The 20464-nt window shown below is 43.0% G+C and overlaps 2 protein-coding genes across 3 annotated transcripts in view; one reads left to right on the top strand and one right to left on the bottom strand.

Moving 5' to 3' along the window:
• Positions 1-4990, bottom strand: part of LOC307038688 (proprotein convertase subtilisin/kexin type 5) — a 49250-nt gene extending 44260 nt beyond the window's left edge. The window contains exon 1 of the mRNA XM_079680291.1: positions 4712-4990. Within this exon, the coding sequence (XP_079536417.1) occupies positions 4712-4838 (127 nt within the window). The 5' untranslated portion in view covers positions 4839-4990. The remainder of the gene's footprint in view (positions 1-4711) is intronic.
• The window catches only part of otud7a (OTU deubiquitinase 7A), a 37376-nt gene extending 26599 nt beyond the window's left edge, over positions 1-10777 (top strand). For both annotated transcript variants that reach the window (XM_079680294.1, XM_079680295.1), the window contains exons 9-13: positions 634-761; positions 838-987; positions 6503-6617; positions 7210-7294; positions 7625-10777. In XM_079680294.1, coding sequence (XP_079536420.1) covers positions 634-761; positions 838-987; positions 6503-6617; positions 7210-7294; positions 7625-9160 — 2014 coding nt within the window. In that variant the 3' untranslated portion in view covers positions 9161-10777. The remainder of the gene's footprint in view (positions 1-633; positions 762-837; positions 988-6502; positions 6618-7209; positions 7295-7624) is intronic.
• Positions 10778-20464: the final 9687 nt, after the last annotated feature.

Genomic DNA, 20464 nt, shown 5'->3' with positions numbered 1-20464 from the left:
TCTGCCCTGTGTTCACATTCAGTCGCTGTGTGTCGTCGGCGTGGACTGGTGCGGTACGAAGCCCTGTATCACTGAAAAAAATCCCATTTAAAGAGCATGATTTACTCATTTACTCTGGTGGGTTTCACCTCTCATTGAGTTTGACTGTAATACAGTAATCAGGTTAGGGATGTTTGATGGTCCTAGTGGGGGACGAGCCCCTAAATAGGATGAGTGGGATTCACATATTAAGAGGCTCTTTATTAGAGGGAATTTGGCAGCGTGGCTGTTTGTGTGGCTGACAACTTAATTGTTGCACATCCTCTGGTTCCCTGGTGGTTGCATGCTTGAAAGCTCTGCCTCTGCTATTTCTCTCCCATCTCACCCTTCCTCCCTCTCTCTCTCTCTCTCTCTCTCTCTCTCTCTCTCTCTCTCTCCTGCTTTCTTTCATTTAACCACATGTACTACAGATGGACCTTTATACATGTCTGTTAAAGGAAGCTAGAGGGCAAAATTGATCCAAATGGATCGGATTAGATTACACAGGCACATGATTAGCGAGAGATTTTGTTGCATTACTCAATACTATTCAGGAAATTGTCCTAGTATTTAGGATTGTCCAACTGTGTCACAAGTTTTTTTTCTGTTTTGCAGGGTGGATAACTCAGAGGATCCGGTCTATGAGAGTCTGGAGGAGTTCCATGTGTTTGTGCTGGCCCACGTGTTACGCAGGCCCATTGTAGTGGTGGCCGACACGATGCTCAGAGACTCAGGAGGAGAAGGTAGGCTGATTCTTGCCTTCATCGTCTACAGTACAGTAGGATAAGCAATGGACTGACAGTAGATATGGTGTTTCAGCGTTTGCTCCGATCCCATTTGGAGGGCTCTATCTGCCTCTGGAGGTTCCTCCCAGCCGCTGCCACTGTTCCCCCCTGGTCCTGGCCTACGATCAGGCTCACTTCTCCGCACTGGTGTCCATGGAGCAGAGAGACCAGCAGCGAGAGCAAGGTGAGCTACTGTACACCATCACAAATCCACATCATCTGAACTAACTAATCCGGTTGCATCCACAGTTGAGATGTGGGCTATAAACCTTTTCTTGGCCTACTGTTCTTAAAGATTCTCAAGTGTCGCCTGCTGCGATGTGCATTAGTTAAGTTGAGTAATAGTTAGTCTTTGCTTTGACTTTAAGTGGGTAGATTGCGAGAATGAGGGCGAGTGGCCTGCCTGTCCTGCTCAAAGTGAATAATGTATGAGACAGCAGTCTAATTACCTGAGATCCATTATTAAAGCGTGCCGGGCTGCAGCAGGAACCAGGAAGTGGGCAACAAGGAAGGAAAGTGGGCAGTAGGCCTCTCTTTGTGATTCACTGAGCATGGCTCAAATTATTCAAGCCCGTATGTCACTGTATGTCAACAACACAGTCACTGTTTGAATTAAGTTTGTTTATGCGTTTTCCTCTTTCACAGAGATCTCTGATTATTGTGCTGCGTAGAGTATATTGATGGTTTTATGTTGTGGTGAGGGAGTGTTGATTTTCCGTTTTGCATGAACAACTTGTTTTTGTCTTGTTTTGCCCGTTCAGATGCCAGTGCACCCACTCCGGATGCGTTGCTTATTCTGGGGTCAGAGTAATCTCACATGGAGTTCCTTTAATTGACAAATAGAGTGGATCTCCTTGACAACCAGTATTGGTAGTCACGGCACCCTTCTGTATCTGACTCAGTGGGAGAAACTCACTTGTCATTTGCGTGGGCTGCAGGCCAACTCTGTCTCTCTTTTTCACTCTCAAACACTGATACACTTACGCAAACTGTTTCTTTCTTCCTCTCTCTGTCTTCCTCCTCCCATGTTCTTTCTAAGCATGTAAGTTTCCTATTCTCGGCGTGTAAACACCGACCTAGTCATTAAGTCTGGGTACAGCCACTGCAGATTTGCAGACAGACATGATTACTAACCTGCAATCCCTGCCCTGAAGTCATTCCCTTTAATGCCAGCAGCACATCAAAGTGTTCTCCACAGCCCACAACTACTCAGCACTCCCACTTTCATTGTGTTGAGTAAGACGGGGGGGATTCTCTGTTTGTCCACCAGATGGTGCATACGTCCACAGGCTGTAGCTCATCACCACTGCATGACTCTACTTTTTCCTTCTGGTACACTGTGTTCTGTGATAGGATCAGACTGCGTTTTGTCTGCAGTCTCTCTCTCCAGGATATTATGAAAAGACTTGTATGCTTAGCTTGGTGCATGTGTAGGTCATGTGATGAACTATGTAACCCAGTCAATGATAGAAATATGTTGCTGCCCCAGTATGTTTTTCTATATTTCCATGTATGTCACATGTTAACTTTTAGGTTTTTGCATGGTATTATTAGTAAACTGAACAGATGCCAAACAGACATGCAGGCAGACCTAATCTTCCATTGCCAATTAGGGCAGAGTAGCCCCAGCCGGCCCCTAAGCCCTCTCCGCTTCACCACATATGGGCAGGGTCCCGGGCCGGGACCCCGACAAACCAATCCTCTCTCCTGACAGTGGGGCCAATGTGTGGACGTCTCAGGTGGAGGGTTGGTCTCAGTTTCCTTCGGCACAAGGAAGAGCATCAGAGAGGCCTTTGGCCCTGTGTGTGTTCAGGTGCCAGAGGCTGGGCTAGAATACTGGCTCTTTCTTCGGCCGTCTGTAAGGATGGTTATAGCAGAGTCGCCCCAAGTAACCTGATTCTAAATCACATTGACACATCACGCTACTGACCCTTTTATGGCCTGCTTGCATCCCTGCAGGGGCTATATTGATGGCAGACAGTGCAAAAAACAACAAGGGAGGGGTGACTGAAGTCATAGGTTATTGCTAAGGATCAAAACGTTCTTTATTTAATTTTGTTCCCCTTGCGAGCACATCCCAAAAGAGCAGTCTAGTGTTTCCTCTGAGTAAGGTACTTTAGTCAGGTTAACCGAGAGCCCTGTGCACATGAGTTTGTTTTGAGCCCACTGCTGCTCACCTGCTGTGTGATAATGACTGGCTCCTCAGTAGACGCCGTTGGCAATGTCTTTTATCAGCTTGTTTGTGCTCCTGTGGTTAAACGATGTATGAGTGAAATTGGCCCTCTAAAGAAACTCTGGAGCTATTTCAAGCTCTGGCCCCAGTTCCAAAACACTACCAGGTTTTCTTTGGCAACCCATCATCAACCCCCTAACACCTATTTGAATGAGGTAAATGGTCGTCTTTTATACAAAGACCACCTACATAACACTGAAGTACTCTGGCCAGGTTTCTCTATCTATTAAAGACACCACAGTGCACTTCTCTCCATGTAGTCAGCATAATGAAATCAATATGGCAGTCAGAATGAAAATGCCAATTGTTGTGGTGGTATGTGTTACTTTTAATGTGATGCTCTTGTAATTACCAACATGGTTCTGATGTAAAAATCTCTGACAAACAAAAGCTCAGGCTTGTTTAAATGCATGACTGCTGTTTACTCTGGTGTACTGCGCTCTTTAAATCTGCAGCTGTGCAGAGTGACCAAAGTGAGGAATTCAAATGTGTGCTTTTTCCATGCAGTACAAATTGTTCTTGAATCGCAAACAGAGGAAACATTGGCTCAGTGTTCCTGCTTTGGATAAGAGCTTGTAATGGGGGACTTTGTCCTCTGAAGGGGACGGAGGGGAGAGAGAATCCTCTTTCTTTCTGCTCTCATGATATGCTCGTCACAAAAAAAAGAAAAGCTTAGATATTTATGTCCGATTGAACCTTTTTAATACATGCTTAGAAAGGTGATCTTCCTAATTTCCAACAGCAGCTTCCTTACACCCCAGTTTCCTCTCCCTAAATTCAAAGATGCAAACTAAGCAAGGCGAGGCAGGCATAAATTAGCATATATAGCATATAGCAGCTAAGTTTCTGAGTACACAGCCTGCATACCACGGAGGGCTATGATGTCATCCAAGCTAGGGAGATCGGTCATTCAAGGACAACAAAACAAGGCTGCCAACAGGGATAGTAAATACATTACAGCACACTTTAGTCCCCCAGAGCTCAATTGGCAGTGTTGATTCTCAGAAACTGGACCGGGCCCAATCAGGAACAACGGCGCACACAGTACTATGGAATGGGGAGAAAGGAGGACAGCTGCGTCGTTGGAGCCAGGACGCCGCCTTAAAAACGTCCACTGCCTGCTGCATGACCTGAGTGGGAACCCAGTCAGAGCTGGTTCACTGCCTTCTCCCTATGCCTGTGTGTGTTTGTGATTATGACGGATTCTTTCTGGGCTAGAGTTGTTCTAGGAAAAAAGAAAACCACAGTTTGTTCCTCCTAGTTCTCACTGCTGCCACTCCACTGCTCTTATTTCTGTTTGTCTCTCTGGCTACAGGTTTTAGTCATGCCCCTTTTTTTAGGAAGATGGTGTTAAATGCATTGCAGTATGACGCACATGCAACTGTGACATATCCTGTTTTTGGACAAGCCCAGTTTGTCAGCAGTTCTATTAGTGATGTATTTACTCAGCTGATGGGAATGGTTTGCTTAGCTACTAATAGTGTCAGGTACAAATATGTGATCGGGTTCGCAGTGTTAAATGTGGTGGCAAGGGTGTAGCTGTACTAAATCAGTTTCAAGAACCTAAGGCATCATCACTATGCATGTACTATTTTGACACTTGATTAATAGTGTACTTTGACACATAAGGACTCGACAAGAAACATAAGGGGTGAAGAAAGAAAGTGTATATGACCTGCAGTTTCATTGGGGACACGGGAGGGGCCGTTGCTGCTGCTGCTGCTGTCTGTTCGTGAAGCCTGCAGAGCCGCCCATTGGCAGGGGAAGAACTGATGAGGCAGGGAGGAGACTGTATCTTCCATCTGGGCCTGACAGTGAAGGCAGGAATGTCCTCGGCCTGAACAGCCTGCCTCTCTTTGCTGTCATGTGGACAACAGCCCCCACGCTACGCAGCCTGAGGAGAGCTGCCATGTGGGCCAGTGGGGTCTAGCTTGTCCTTCTCACACTCTTGTTTTGAAAGGCAGCCATGCACTCACGCACAAACACGTACACGCCCACACCGACATATACTGTAAGCACGCCTCCCACAAGAGGAAGCTCGGGTGGGTGTCTGTTATACAGTATGTGCTGCATCTAGTGATTAATGTTGAAAACCTTTTCTTAGTAGCTGATCATGTCAGCGAGAAATGTATTAAATTATTTCTTAACTTTTCTGTTCTCCTGTGGCTGATTCGACTCTATTACTAACTTCTCTTTACAGCCCTGATCAGGTGTAGACCTCCTACTTGAATTTAAATCAGGCACATTAATCAGGTTCAAACTGCCATTTCCTCCAGTATTAGCCACGGGTCTGTTTCATTTTGTCACATTCTGGGTCCTAATTTCGTAGTTTTGGCATCACTCTTATTGGTAATAATAACAATATAGTAGCTGCGGAAAAAACATTTCGCAAAGATGTCAGACAGGGTTCAGCAAACAGGAGCAGTCAGACCCTATAGAATAGAAAACAAAGACAAATGCTAAAATGATGAGCCTAAGCTCTCAGATGTAAACATTCATCACAGTTTACACACTGACTTCCTAGATCAACTTTGACCTTTCAGTCTTTCCTTACTGCCTGCAATGCTTTTCTGTGAATCAAGGGATTATTACCATCATTTAAATGATACTCACTTTGGATTTACCTCCAACAAAAGTGATTAAGTGGTAATCTGCTTTAACGGTTGGCTTGTTTACAACCTGTTGTATAGTTTAAAATGCTTGTTAGTCTTGCTCTATCTGAGGCAAATTCGATGTACCCAGATTTCAGTATTATCTCTGGAAAGGCAGTGGTATTATTGCTATTAGTTAAGGATGGCATTAAAAAAAGAAGACACAATTGGCTCAAATGAGCAATATCAAATATAGCAAAAGTGTGCCTGGTTGTCATGTAACTGAAGATGTTGAAACTCAATGTTTCCAATTTTTCTGTGGATTTTATAAATATCGTAGTTCAAAAGTTAGAATTGAAAACAAATCAAGAAAAACCCTGGAAACAAAACAGTCTCACCACAAGGCCCACTGAGTCGCCTTTTTAAGCCTTGAACGTACCACATGATATAAATTGAACTAGGTTTTTTTCTTTCCCATGGAAAATGTAGATGTGCTGGTTAGTCTAGGCAAGAGCGGCCCGTACTGTATCTCAGAGAACCAGGATAGAGTGCAGTCTGTGTTTTAAGAGGAGCATCTAACAGACGGTAAGCTGCAGACAGAGGCCCATCTCTGACAGCATGCGTCAGTGTGAGTGACACTCACTGGTCATGGTCACTTCTCTGCCTAAAAAATGGATGGCAGATAGAATGCACACACAGTATACTTTACCCTCGCTGACAGGCATCTGGGATAATTAAAGTGGCATTATTCTAGTGTGTCATTATGGTGTCACTTTAGCTCTCGGTGGCCTTGTGAGAGTATTGGTGGCGTGCAAAGCAGCCTCCAGTGGTAAAGCTAGACCAAACTAACCTTCTGATAATCTCATCTCTTCCAGCTGTTATCCCTCTGACGGACTCGGAGCACAAGCTGCTGGCACTCCATTTTGCCGTGGACCCTGGCAGGGACTGGGAGTGGGGGAGGGACGACAATGATAATACCAAGCTAGCCAAGTAAGTCCTGTATAGTATATCACAGGGTGTTGATGCTTATCAACAAAGCACACAAAGCAGCAATGACTAGGAAAGCAGCTTCATGAAGGGTGAGAGAGTAAAAACTGCAGGCCAAGGCAGTTCTGTTAGTCTACCCACAAGGCTGTATGTGGGGGATTTAACTCTGATTATGGGCTATGGGCTCAGGTCACTTCAAAGAGTGAGCAGAGAGAGAACAAATTGTGAGTCACGTCAGTCATCCATAGGGTCTCCCAGGAATGGCCTCACTAAAGCAGCAACACCCTTTCTGAGTTTAGCAAAGAGTTTATGTAAGGGTTTCTGTTTCACATTCCTGCCAGTCAGGGGGTTAGCTTATCTTATAACAAGCTGCACTGTGAACAATGTATAGATACACTTCCTAACACTGCGTTATATTACACTTAATGAATTGCACACATTCTTTGAGTTTTTCAAATCAATTAGTTTGTACAAATATCATTCTTAGACCCATTATTATGTTATACTGTAAATGCCATTAGTTTTCTAAAAATATATATTTATTTGTCGAATGTCCGCTGATTGTTGTTAACTCTGGATAACTGTTCTCCCACAGTCTCATCTTGTCTCTGGAGGCCAAACTCAACCTGCTGCACAACTACATGAATGTAACATGGATCCGTATTCCATCTGAAACAAGGGTAACTCTTTCTCACACATGTTTCTTGTTCGTCATGGTTAATTTAGCCCTAGAGAGACTCCTCCATTCCAGATGTTCTTGAAACCCCATAGAACCACAATCAATCAGTTTTATTTACTGTCAGAAAGCAGTAATCCCAGGAATTCATGTGTTTGTACGGATTATGAATCACCACAAATCAGGCAACAAGGTTGTTTTAAAAAAATTGCAGGGGGCATACGTCTGGAATACATTGGGAGTCCCAGAGAAATGTCCTTGAGACATCATTGCATGTGCTTTGATCTGTGTTTTCATTACTGCTGTTTATGTGTTTGTGTGTATTCCTGTGCAGGCTCCCCTGGCTCAGCCAGAGTCTCCCACAGCCTCTGCAGGTGAGGATGTCCAGTCTCTGGCTGAGTCCATGGACTCTGACCGTGAGTCTGTGGGCAGCAACTCTAACGTCAACAACGGCAAGCCCAGTAAGGAGAAGGACAAAGAGAAGCAGCGCAAGGACAAAGACAAGAGCCGGACTGATTCTGTAGCCAACAAACTAGGTAGCTTCAGCAAAACCTTGGGAATCAAACTTAAGAAGAACATGGGAGGTCTGGGTGGCCTTGTGCACGGCAAAATGAACAAATCTAACTCTGGCTCAGGTCGAAGTGGGGAGAATGGAGGGGAAAAGTCAAAGAAGAAGGAGTCTAAGACAACCAAGGGAAACAAGGAGGAGTCGGGCCAGTCTGCCAGCTCCACTTCCTCCGAGAAGGCCACTAGTCCTTCCCCTACTGACAGACCCTCTAGCTCCTCCCCCACCGAGAGACAGGACAGTGCAGGGAGAGACAAGACCCTGGAGAACTGGAAATACAGCACGGATGTGAAGCTCAGCCTCAACATCCTGCGGGCTGCCATGCAGGGGGAGCGCAAGTTCATTTTTGCAGGCCTCCTGCTGACTAGCCATCGCCACCAGTTCCACGAGGAGATGATCAACTACTACCTGACCAACGCCCAGGAGCGCTTCAGCCAGGAGCAGGAGACGAAGAGGAAGGAGGCGGAGAAGAAGCCGCCTGCCTCCAACGAAGTGGCCCTGAAGAAGCCTGAGCATGAGAGTGTCTTCCAGAGGGAGAGATCGGACAACTCCCCGCCCGAGAGCTGCTCTCCCATCCTGCCCCACCACACCTACAACCACAACCCCCCGCTGGGCCTCAAGATGCAGGGCAGGAACAGCCCCATTCCTGCAGCCCCTCTTGTCTCTGTCCCAGTCCCTCCTCTCACCCCCCCAATAGCCTCCCACCATGTCTCCTACCCAGCCCCTGCGCCTTACTCCTCCCCCAGTATTGGTGCTAAGAGACCTGGGTCCGTCCCTGTGTCTGCCCACTACAGCCATACACCGCCCATCCAGCGGCACAGCGTGATCCACTTACAAGATGTCAACATGCAATCCTCCATCTTCCAAGATGACCCCTATAAGCCTCTGGTGGGCACCCTAAAGACATGCGCCACCTACCCCCAGCAGAACCGCACACTCTCCTCGCAGAGTTACAGCCCTGCTCGCCTGTCGGGGGTCCGCACTGTTAACACCATGGAGACCCTGTCCTACAACATGCCCAGCGAACACAAGTCCCACACCTACACCAATGGATTCAACGCGGGAGACATTCAGGACTGCCTGGAGTTTGCAGATGAGGACAACTCGTCTCACACCTGGCTCAACCAAGACAAAACCAAAGGGCGGAGCTCTGGAAGCCCTTTGTACTGCTTTCAGCAGCGCCGCTGCAAGAGGGAGAACTGCTCCTTCTACGGCCGGCCGGAGACAGACAACTACTGTTCCTACTGCTACAGAGAGGATATGAAGCGCAGGGAGAGGGAGAGCAAAGTGCAGAGGCCCGCATAGCCACTTCAGCCACTTGTCAGGAGGCCACAGGAGTCAGGAGGGAACGACACCATCTGCACTCTGCATTTAATAACATGATGGCAAACATTTTCCTATTTTGTTGAAGAATGCTCTTGTATTCCTGTCACCCTTCCCTTGTTAGTAAAGATTGTTACTTTATGATGGGGGAAGCAGAACTTGAAACAGTGAGCAGCTTTGGCCAGAAATTGTGCAGTTTTGTTTTGGGTATAATTTGTCTGTATCATTGAAGTTAGTCTTTTACTTGTTTTAGAGTAAAAGTCATCTCTCTGTGATGTAACTTTCTTTATGTGAGGGAAAGGTCTTTATTTTTAAAAGTACAAAAGATTTGCATCTCATCAGGAGGGAACATTTTAGCTCTTTTAATCAGTTTGAATGCAATACCTCTGCTTGGTTCTTCAAAATCTCTGTGGAAAATGTATAGTTGTTTTGCAATCAAAATACATTTAATGGGAGATTAATATTAGACTTTAAAGCAATAAATTGGTGATTTTTGCTACACCCTCTCCCAATTTTGTCTATGCACCAATAATATAGTTACTGTAGGTTAACTGTGTCTTGTAAATTGTAAAGGATTGTCACGGTGTGCTTTTGTAAACAAATTTGAACTACAGGAATTAAAATGTGTAAGCATTATAGATTGTATTGTTGGATTAGGATGAAAAATGTAAAACTATCTCATTTGTTAAGTGTACCTTTGTTCTTACCACGGTGCAAGGGTTTCCTGTGTCAGAATTGGACTCAAAATAATGTGTAAGATACCATTTCACATTTTTGCCCGTAGTCGACCTCCTTACAAGCACTGCCAAACTGGCTTTCTTAAAAAAAAAAAAAAATATTGCAATTCAAATTTTCAAAATGTTTATGTGGCAAACACCAAACAATGTGCATAGGACGATTTGCTTCTCAAATATGCAGTGTTTATGGTGTGTTTTCCGACTAGCCTGTTAACTACTCTATTCGGTCATTGTGTTAGATGAGATGAATTGTGGGTAGTGAGAGCAGGCCGATGCGCATTTGTCTGAAGTGTGATTACGTGTCTCTTCCCCTCTACACACACAACACAATGTGCAACCATGCTATTAGCACTCTGTGGTGACCTGCAGTATAGATGTGACACCGGTCCAGTGTGAGATTGTCTGTTTTTCTTCCATATCTAGAGGCCGTTAAAAGAAGCACCTGCTGCTAAGAGCACCTCAAGCCTTTGTGATCATCAGTGCTTTAACCAATCAGTGGGTCTGTTAAACCCCAGGCCTCCAAGTGCTTTCTGCTCATTCAACATAACTACTGTAAAGATGCAGTGTTTGTGTTGCTGTTTGTTCTGGTGATGCTTGGATATTGTACCATGCTGTCCTTAACTAAGTTTGTCCTGGCCAAGGATGTCCACTGCTCCCTGGGTTTGCTTCTGTCTCTCTCCTGTACACACTGCAGTGTTGCTCCTCTTTGTTTCTATGTGACAAGTTCATGGACTCTCACCATGTTAGGACTGTAAGATATGATTTTGTATTCCTTTAAGAGTTTTACACTACTTTAAATTATTAATTTTGCACATTAGGTACAGATGTAAATATGAAGAAAAAAATAGTTTATTGTTACAAACACGGTGTGTCTGTGTCTTTTTTTGTTTTTTTCCAAGGATGTTAAAGTACACATGCAAGATTACATTTTTAGGCAGATTTCTTGAATCACAGTTCAAACTACTTTCGGAGGAGATCATGATATACAGGCTGTTCTTGATCCACACACTTCAATACATTACTTTGCTATCTGTTTGCTTTCAGGCCTAAAGGCAGACCATAACAGAATGACATACTGGATTAGTGTACCAGAACTATCAACACTGAATGGTTATGGCGTTTTACACAATAAACACTGAGGACTATTATTTAGACTGTCTTACTTTGTACTGTAAAAATACTTAGCAGCATCCTTAAAGGGGTATTCCAGCATTTTAACGTTTTATTTCCATAATATTGGTTTACTTTGGAGAGACAAATAAAAAAAATGGTCCAAATTGATGCCGCAGAGACCAAAATATCCTAATTTCATTTTGCAAATGTCGGTCCAGCTCCAAACAGACTGGATGCTACGATTCCCATTATGCAACTTAACTATTTTTATCACAAAACCTTTCTGCCTATAAACCTCCATGCACCAAATTTGTAAGGCAGAATTTCCCTAAAGATAATGTTGAGATAAGACCGATTTCTCGGCATTGATAAAGCTTCTCCACAACAGAGACATTAAACAACGATAAAGAGCTCAACAGGGACCCCCCCTTTTTTGAACGGTGGAGTTTCAGGTAGGCATTTCACATTCATTCACTCCATTGACATTTCTACCTTGTCCTTGGATGTTGACAGCATAATGGCTACAATTCAAACTCCTCAATTAAGAGTATAAATAGGTCTTCACATCTATAAACTCCCTGTTGGTCTCTTACAGCTACTCCCCATGAACTTCTCTTTATGTGTAAAATCATTGCAGTGTCCCTTTAAGAATTCATTTCAGGACACTTTCAATGGTTATTTACTTAGCATTACTGGAAAGTAAGTAGCTACTCAATCTTCTGTCTGCTTTTTGAATGAGTCAAAAAATGAGGGGAACATTTTCACCAGGTTTGGTCTGAGGTTAAAGAGTTGGGACTGGTGTGAAATGCCAAATAGGACAGGATCTTGGGAAATATCTGCAATAGGGTTGATGCCACGTAGCAAAAACCGGCCTTCAAAAAGTATACAGATAATCTGAAGCTGGGGAATACTGTCCAGCCCGTCAATGGTTTAATCTGTTGAGGGCAGGCTGCATATGAGCATTTGTTACATATCAAGCGCCCATCAACAAACACGACATAAAAGAAAGGAAATGCAAACTGATGGTTAATCACTTATTTGTGAGGATGAATTTAATCAGCCTAAATCTTAATTGAATCTTTAAATGCTGACCAAAGGGTTTACCAGTCAAACTTATTTTTATTTTTGTAGCTATTGTATTGTTTAGCAGCAGACAGTCAATCGGTTGTTCCACCACTTTGGTACTGACTTAACCCATAAGGACCCACCGTGACACGGGTGTCACATGAACTTTAAATGTTCTGGAAATTTCCTCATACAGCTTTAGCCTTGTTTGTATCTCATGAAGTCCCTAAGTGACACACACTGAACAGTCTGGTGGGCATGGTCCAGTACATGTGATTTTGTGTTCCCATAACAACATGTCCAAGATGTCCATGTGCCAGACTAACATGTGACATAACGAGCTACATTTCAAAAGCTTTTTTTTGTTGCTAAAGGTAAAATTCAAGCCATTTAAGAATTAAAATGCTTACATAACATTTCCTTCATTACATTTAACCTGTTGTGGAAACATTTGTTGATCAAATTGATATGAAACAAATGAGACAAACATTGCTGTGACACATGGTCTCACATCAGGACTTTAACCCTAAACGTTCACAGTAAACCCAAAGTGACATATATGCACAATTAGAAATACTATTATGATCTGCTCAGTTAATTTGGCTGATTCAATTATATTGAGTTGATATGTTCTTATTCTTCAATTCAAAGAATGTTCAAACTAATTTAAACCAAAAAATCCTCCTCGTTAATGAAATTATAAGAGTTATTTTACCATTAAAGCCCAATGTGACTTAGGCCTATATGTCACATTTCAGATATTTGACACTAGGGGGGGGTTCTTGTCAGAAATGTGTTCTAGGTGGTCTAAATTATGTTCCCCTTAGTTTTCCCAAAAGTAGAAATGGGTCCGGGTTCTTATCTTATATCTAATAAAAATGTGGCCATGAGAGTTTGAACAGAGATATAGGCCTATGGTCAAAATATGTATAGGCTATGTAATTTGGTTTATGACCAAAGTATTAGACAAGAATATTAACGCCCTTATCAACAGCCTCAGCCAGACCTGTGTTCCGTGATTATTAGCAAATGTTAGCATGCAAACACGCTAACATAAGGTGATGAACAAGGTAAACATTTTAGCATGTTAGCATTGAGCTCAAATCAGTGCTGCACCAAGTACAGCCTCACAGAACTTATTAGCAAGACTCTATATTCAACTATAATGCACCCAAAGATTTGTGAGGATATAAAGAAAAAACATCAAATTAAGGTATGAAGTTAAACTAGAGAATGCAATTCCTGAAGAAATTGCTAGTGGGAATGCTTTATGCTGAAAAGCTGACACTAAACTGCTATGCTGAAATGTAATGTGTAAGAAGAAAGTGAAGACTTGAGATTGAAATTATACATGAACACTGGGTGCTTGAATGTGTGATGAGAGAAGAAAAGAAAGTAAAAAGGCTTGGAAAAGCAGCATAATATTTGAACTGCAAACTTCTGAACTAACTTGATGGTGAATGATCTGTCGCCATGGCAACGACATTTGATGACACCCCATAATACGCTTAGATGCGTTGATGGCTGCATCGTTACCAAACCTGTGAAGTTTTGGGGCGTTTGGAGAGTTTCACTGAAGTTATGAGAAAACCGTGTTTCAAGGCGAGCATTGTGTTGCCATGGCGACGGCATTTGAAGAAATCTCAAAACTGTCCCGTAGATGTCTTCACGACTGGACTGTTAGCACACATGTGAAGTTTGAGCACTTTTTGAACATTTTCATAGGAGTTATAGCGACATCATGTTTTATAGCGAGGGATGCGTTTCCATGGAAACGGCATATGGTGAGATCTCATATTTGGCGTAGAGCTGTTGAGGCATGGACCGGTGATATACAAGTGAAGATTAGGGGACGATTGGACCGTGTCGATGGGACTTACAGCCACATCGTGTTTCATGACAAGTGGTCCGTCGCCATGACAACGGCATTTGATGACACCCCATACTACGCTTAGATGCGTTGATGGCTGCATCGTTAACAAACCTGTGAAGTTCTCGGCTGTTTGGAGTATTTTCACTGAAGTTAGGAGAAAACCGTGTTTCAAGGCGAGCATTGTGTTGCCATGGCAACGGCATTTGAAGAAATCTCAAAACTATCCAGTAGATGTCTTCACTGCTGGACTGTTTGCACACTGCTATCTGAAGTCTGCTGCTCTGAGCATGTCAGTTGGAGTGATGACATCATCGTGTTCCATTGCACAGGTGTTTATAGTTGAGCTAACGAGGTGCCTAGACTTCAAAAGCTTCACTGTTCTGAGTGAGAGATTAACCTCTTACATGTGAACGTTTTGTGGAAGAACCGTAACAGATATCTGTGAAATTTCAAAACGTGAAGCATGTCAAGGAAGTTGAGTATCTGAAGTGTAGATTGATTGAAAAGTTTATTAACAGCTTGTATATTGGGTACAGTACAGTACAGCTCAAAACATACAATTGTTAAGGGGATGCAGACCAGAGAAAGACTTTCGTCTTGTTTACATCAGGGTCCCCCATTTCCAATTCATCATATCATTTAAGACATACAAGACATATTTGACATACAGATGGCTTATTTACAATTTACATACAGGTGTTTTTTTACATACAGATGGCTTACTTACAAATTTCATTTTAGATTTCGTTCTAATACATCCTAACCGGACATTTAAGACATACCAAGTCTACGTCGCTTTACCGCACCGTTGTGACGAAAAGGGAGCTGAGCCAGAAGGCAAAGCTCTCGGTCTACCGCGCCATTTTCGTTCCTACCCTCACCTATGGTCATGAAGGATGGGTCATGACCGAAAGAACGAGATCGCGGGTACAAGCGGCCGAGATGGGTTTTCTCCGCAGGGTGGCTGGTGTCTCCCTTAGGGATAAGGTGAGAAGTTCGGTCATCCGGGAGGGACTCGGAACCGCTCCTCCTTCGCGTCGAAAGGAACCAGTTGAGGTGGTTCGGGCACCTAGTTAGGATGCCACCTGGGCGCCTCCCTATAGAGGGGTTCCAGGCACGTCCAGCTGGGAAGAGACCAAGGGGTAGACCTAGAACCAGATGGAGGGATTATATCTCTTCGCTGGCCTGGGAGCGCCTTGGGATCCCCCAGTCAGAGCTGGTTGATGTGGCCAGGGAAAAGAAAGTTTGGGACTCTCTGCTGGAACTGCTACCTCCGCGACCCGACCATGGATAAGCGGGAGAAGATGGATGGATGGATGGATGTTGAACGTTTTTGTCACTTCATGCCCTCAAGAGGCACTTTGTTTAATTGTTTTTTGCTTAATTATTTGTCATTTTTCAAGCTACGAGATGTTTTCCTACGTTTATAATGAAAAATGATGTCTCAAGAATGTAGGGTTTGGGAATTATGGCAGTTTAAAAAAGAAATATGAATGCGAATTTCAAGCTGTCCTCCACCCTAGCTGTGACATCACACACTCTAGTTAATGTTAAAATGTGAAGAAAACCTCTAAAACATTTTAATATCTCTAAAAGTAAGAATCAGATTTAAAAGTTTTTTTACGCGAATAATGTCAGAAAGATGTGTAACATTTTAAAGTTGGAATGAGGTGTCTGAGTGAAAGTATGAATGAACAGTTAGCAGTTGAATTGCATGAAGATTTGTTGAAGTCTGAAGATTTTCTCCATTGACTTCAATGTTAAAAATGGGATGTATTATGGGATGTATCTCTGGAATTATGAAAGTTATGAATGAGAAAAGTAATAGCCATCGATTCCCGACCAAGCTGAACGTTTTGATGTTTGAATGGATTTTCTGCGATGTTCAGCCTCCATGCTGTTAACAGCATTCCCACTAAATGAGTCTTTGCTTTTTAGTTATCGACAGTACAGTAGCAGCTTGCTGAGTTGGTGGAGTGAGAAGGAGGAGAAAGTTGCTTAGTGGGCAGCAGCCTGTAGCCTAATGTGTGGGATAAGTAGCCTACTTCTGACGGAGAGTTTAGTCTCGTGACTGGGCTGCTAGAGACAACAATGTGGGTAAGACTCTCACTTTTGCCCCATGCTTAAGGTCTGCGGTTGCTAATAATAAGGAATGACTTGTTAAGTATTGCAGAGGAATTAAATCTCCACGTGGTGCCTAATGTTAGTCACACAATGCCACAAGAGGGGTCCTTTATTCCCAGCAATGTATCCAGAGCTCTTGGATATTGCATCCTTCATAATAAGTACTGAATGACACGGAGTTCATTGTCCTCTTTCTTGGATCTCCTTTTCTCAGAACTTCCTTTTGAATTTGCATGAGGGACCTCCCTTTTTCTTTCAAAGCAACAAAGAGCTCTATTAGGCATGCAGCAGTTGTTTGGCAAGCGACTCATTCTTTCAACACAGCCTCCATGTTGTCAAATTCAGATTCACTTAGCTCTTGTCAAACCAAGACTCATGCAAAAAACATATACAGGATACAATCATTCTGAATTGCCTTTTATTTCCCTTTCATCTATCTCCTTTCTCACATAATAGGATCCCATTTGGGGCCTTAATGCAACACAATAGTTCATAAATATTGAGTTATATGTTAAGCAGGTGTCTCATTAAGATGCTGAAATTAAAACATGGGACAATTACGCATATCCATGGGTCTATAAATTGAATATTTATACCCTCTTTGCGCCATTCTCGTTTACTAGATTGTAAGACTCGCTGCCTGCCACTATTTACAGTGCTGTTGTGATTGAAGCAGGTTGGTGCGTTTGATGCCTCTGCTGCAGTGAGTGGTAAAGCCAAACCTCCCCCCCCCCCCCCCCACACCTCCCATAGCTAAGCCTTGTTCTCAGCCAGTGCCAGCCTCCAATATCTGAGCTCATCCCACCCGCTCTGCAGGATCTAGCGCCAGCCCTGCCATGCACTGCCCTCGAGAGTGGGTGGCATCACATGGCCCTTCAGCCTGCCTTCTGGGGCTTGGCTTGGAGGAAGAGGGACGTACGTACACACACACACACACACACACAGACACACAGGCCTCTGTGTGATAAAGACCACTGCTGCTGCTGACCACAGCTCCCTCTTTTACTGTGGATTAATTCTATACTGAGTTTCAAAGTCAGCGGTGCCCACACACCTCAGTGGAGCATAGCCCACAAAGCCTCCCACGCTCTAGACTTAGAGTGTGTTTAGGTTGGGTGCACCAATCAGGAGCGGGTAACACCACCCACCTACCCCCTCATCTTCCATCTCTCTCACACAATGTACTATACTCTCCCTCAGATAATGCATTTGAAATAAGTCATGGTTGAGGTTCCTGCCACACTGTAAATCCTTGAGTTTATTCTGCGTGCAGAATTCACCTGGAGCCTGGCTGCACAGGAGTTGAAAATCCAAAGAAAAGGTGTGACTGAAGAGATAAAACAGTCAAACTGAAACCACCTCCTCTGCCCCCGCATCCTGTATGCAGGGGGATACAAGATGAGCTCTCACTGCTCACATAACTGTCTGTACTTTGCCCCGCATCTGCAGCACAATAACTCACTACAGTGGAGAGAATGTGTCATCCTGAGAATAAACACGTGACTGAAAGACTTTCCCCCCTGAGAGAATATGTGCCTCTCCCACACAACTGGCAAAACCTGAGATCTTTCTTGTAATACGACGAGATATGTGTGAATTAGCTCAGTCAGTGGTCTGCAGAGGGACTCAGAGACTCTGCTGTTGCATGACAAGAGGCTCTACCAATGCGGAGGAAAGATACAGGATTTTTATATTTAAAAGCCCAATCTTCCTTGACAACAGCTCCAAGACAATCAAAAAATGAGTTAAATATAAACACATTAAAACGGACTATGCCGAAGTCCCTCATGTTGCCACACAAAGCTCTGGGAATATGCCGGCTGTGATGGCACACCACGTTGTGAGGTGGTGCCAGGGGTGGCAGCTTGTCTGGTGTGTAGCGTGGTGTACGGGTTCTCCAACCTGCCTGGAGACAGGAGGTGTGCAGATTGAGAAGGAGACCACCAGGCTCCTCATCAAGAATTTGAATGGCTTTGTCCTTTCTCTTGCTTCCTGTCTCGTTCCACATCGATGATTCATTGTAGATCAGGACACGCCTGCGATCTCTGCTGGTGTTGGTGGGCATACTTGGCTTAAAAGAGAAATTAAGGCTTGCTGCTGGTGATTTTGCGGAACAGCACATGCAGATGGAGTGATAAACTGCTTTGGCTTGTCACATGGAGTTAAAAGTACACTTAAGTAAATCATCCTTTTTTTCTCAAGGGTCCTGAGTATACTGTATACAGGAAATGCAACATGATTGGTATATTTGGCCTGAAAGAATATGAGGAAGGAAGGAGTCCCCAGCACTTGGTGCCTCACCCATTGTTGATACCCCAGCAGTTACTGTAAATATTTGCATGGGTGAAATAAGGGAACAAGGTGTACTTCCTGTTGCAAGAAAAATACTGAAGCTCATTGCATGCTTGTGAGGAAAGGCTGTGAGACAACTGAGACATATCATTGCACCCACTTCCATGTTAATCTGCTGTAATTCTCATAAACTGGATTTATATAAATCTGACATTCACAAGGCTACCTTCCTTCTTAAAAAATAAATAACACACACTCTTTCTACCCACATGAATGAGCAACACTGTTCCTGTAACTTGTGATTATGAAGTACAGTATATGTTGATTGCACAACATAACGGCTGTAGAATAAAGACACCATCTGCATTTAGATTGGTTTCCAAACGCATTACTTTCAAATGCAATTCTGTCGACCTCTAGGTTGCAAACTCCCTTTTACAATAAAAGTCCTAGAAATATAGACTCTATCAGTGCTGACCAGCTTAGCATTTTACTAAGAGCCAACCCAAGAAAATAATAACAGTAGCTTTTCCTAGTTATTGAAACAATTGCAAAGTTAACTTTTCAATAGAACAAAACCTGTTTAATAACATTAAAGCTGCAGCTAGAAGCTGGTTAGCTTAGCTTAGCATAAAGACTGGAAACAGGGGGAAACAGTCATCCTGGCTGAGTCAAGGGATAACTAATCTGCCTACCAGCAACTCTGAAGTTCACCAATTAATTTGTTGTATCTCCTGCTTCTTTTCCGTACAAATAGCTTTCACAACTCTCCTCTTCTTATACAACTAGCCTATGCCTTAAGCACTAATCCTTACCCCTTAATATAATGTGTGTTGATTCAGCCAAAGTGGTCGCTGTTTGGCTAAAATCCAAGTAGACCTTTAAGCCTTGTGCCCTCCTCTGGCATTTTTTTACATTTTTCCTGACTTTTCCTGACACATATATACACACACACACACACACACACACACACACACACACACACACACACACACACACACACACACACACACACACACACACACACACACACACACCACTCTCGGGGCCCCCTGGTAGTCACACGGCTCCATAATATAACTGGCAAAAATTTAAGAATTTCATGCATCGGCATACAGTGGGAAAATGGTGTAATCTGTTGGAATAGAGTAGAAATATCAAATCACTACTTTTCTTCTAAATGAAATGCTGACAATACAAAATGCAAGGTTTTATACTGCAAAGGCAGTGAGATCAAAAAATGTGGTCTGAATGGAAGTCAATGAGGCATTTTTGAGATAAATTAAATAATTAAAATAATGAAACAGGCATTTAAAGAGTTAAATTCCTGACAATGATTGAATGTTTGGTAGTTTTGAGTACATTAGAAGTTGTATATGTGATTCATGAAAAAAAAAGTAGAAAAAGATATTGATGTATGATGATTTAATAGCAGTTATTATGGGTGTGTACATTTTTGCCATGAAGGTGTCCAGAGGTAGTATCTGATACTACGTAAAAAATAATAATGCAGTGAAATCAATTTTGTTGCTAATCTTTGACACATCCAAGACTCTAATAACCACCAAAGTTCCATCCCTCTACTAATTATTATATTGAAAAAAATTCATTTTGTGTTTTTTGTCATAAATAATGAAATAATCCAAATAATGAAACAGGCATTTAAAGGGATAAAATCCTGCAAATGATTGAAGGTTTGGTAGTTTTGAGTACCTTATAAGTTGTTTAAATGATTCATGAAATGTATTATTATTATGGGCGTGTACATTTTTGCCACGAAGGGGTCGAAATGTTGAAAATTCGAGGAGGGCACAAGGGTTAAGCGAAAAGGAAATGAGCAACAAAACACTTGTAGCTGCTTATTTTATGAATTTATTTCCAATTGTAAACTTCACTATTTCATGCATACAAGTTATGACAACATACATTATCCAACAATCTGTTATTTTTCATATTTGCATAGGACATGGTCACAATATATTGTCTAACATGTCAAAAATAATGCCATAAAAAGGTACAGCAGAGCAGCTAAGACCAGCACATTGAATGTGTGAGAAATCCCGAACTGTACAACTGTAATAC

This window comes from Notothenia rossii (assembly GCF_949606895.1).
Source record: "Notothenia rossii genome assembly, chromosome: 5".
In the NCBI taxonomy this organism is placed as follows: domain Eukaryota; kingdom Metazoa; phylum Chordata; class Actinopteri; order Perciformes; family Nototheniidae; genus Notothenia; species Notothenia rossii.
This window is presented reverse-complemented; position numbering and strand designations above follow the sequence as displayed.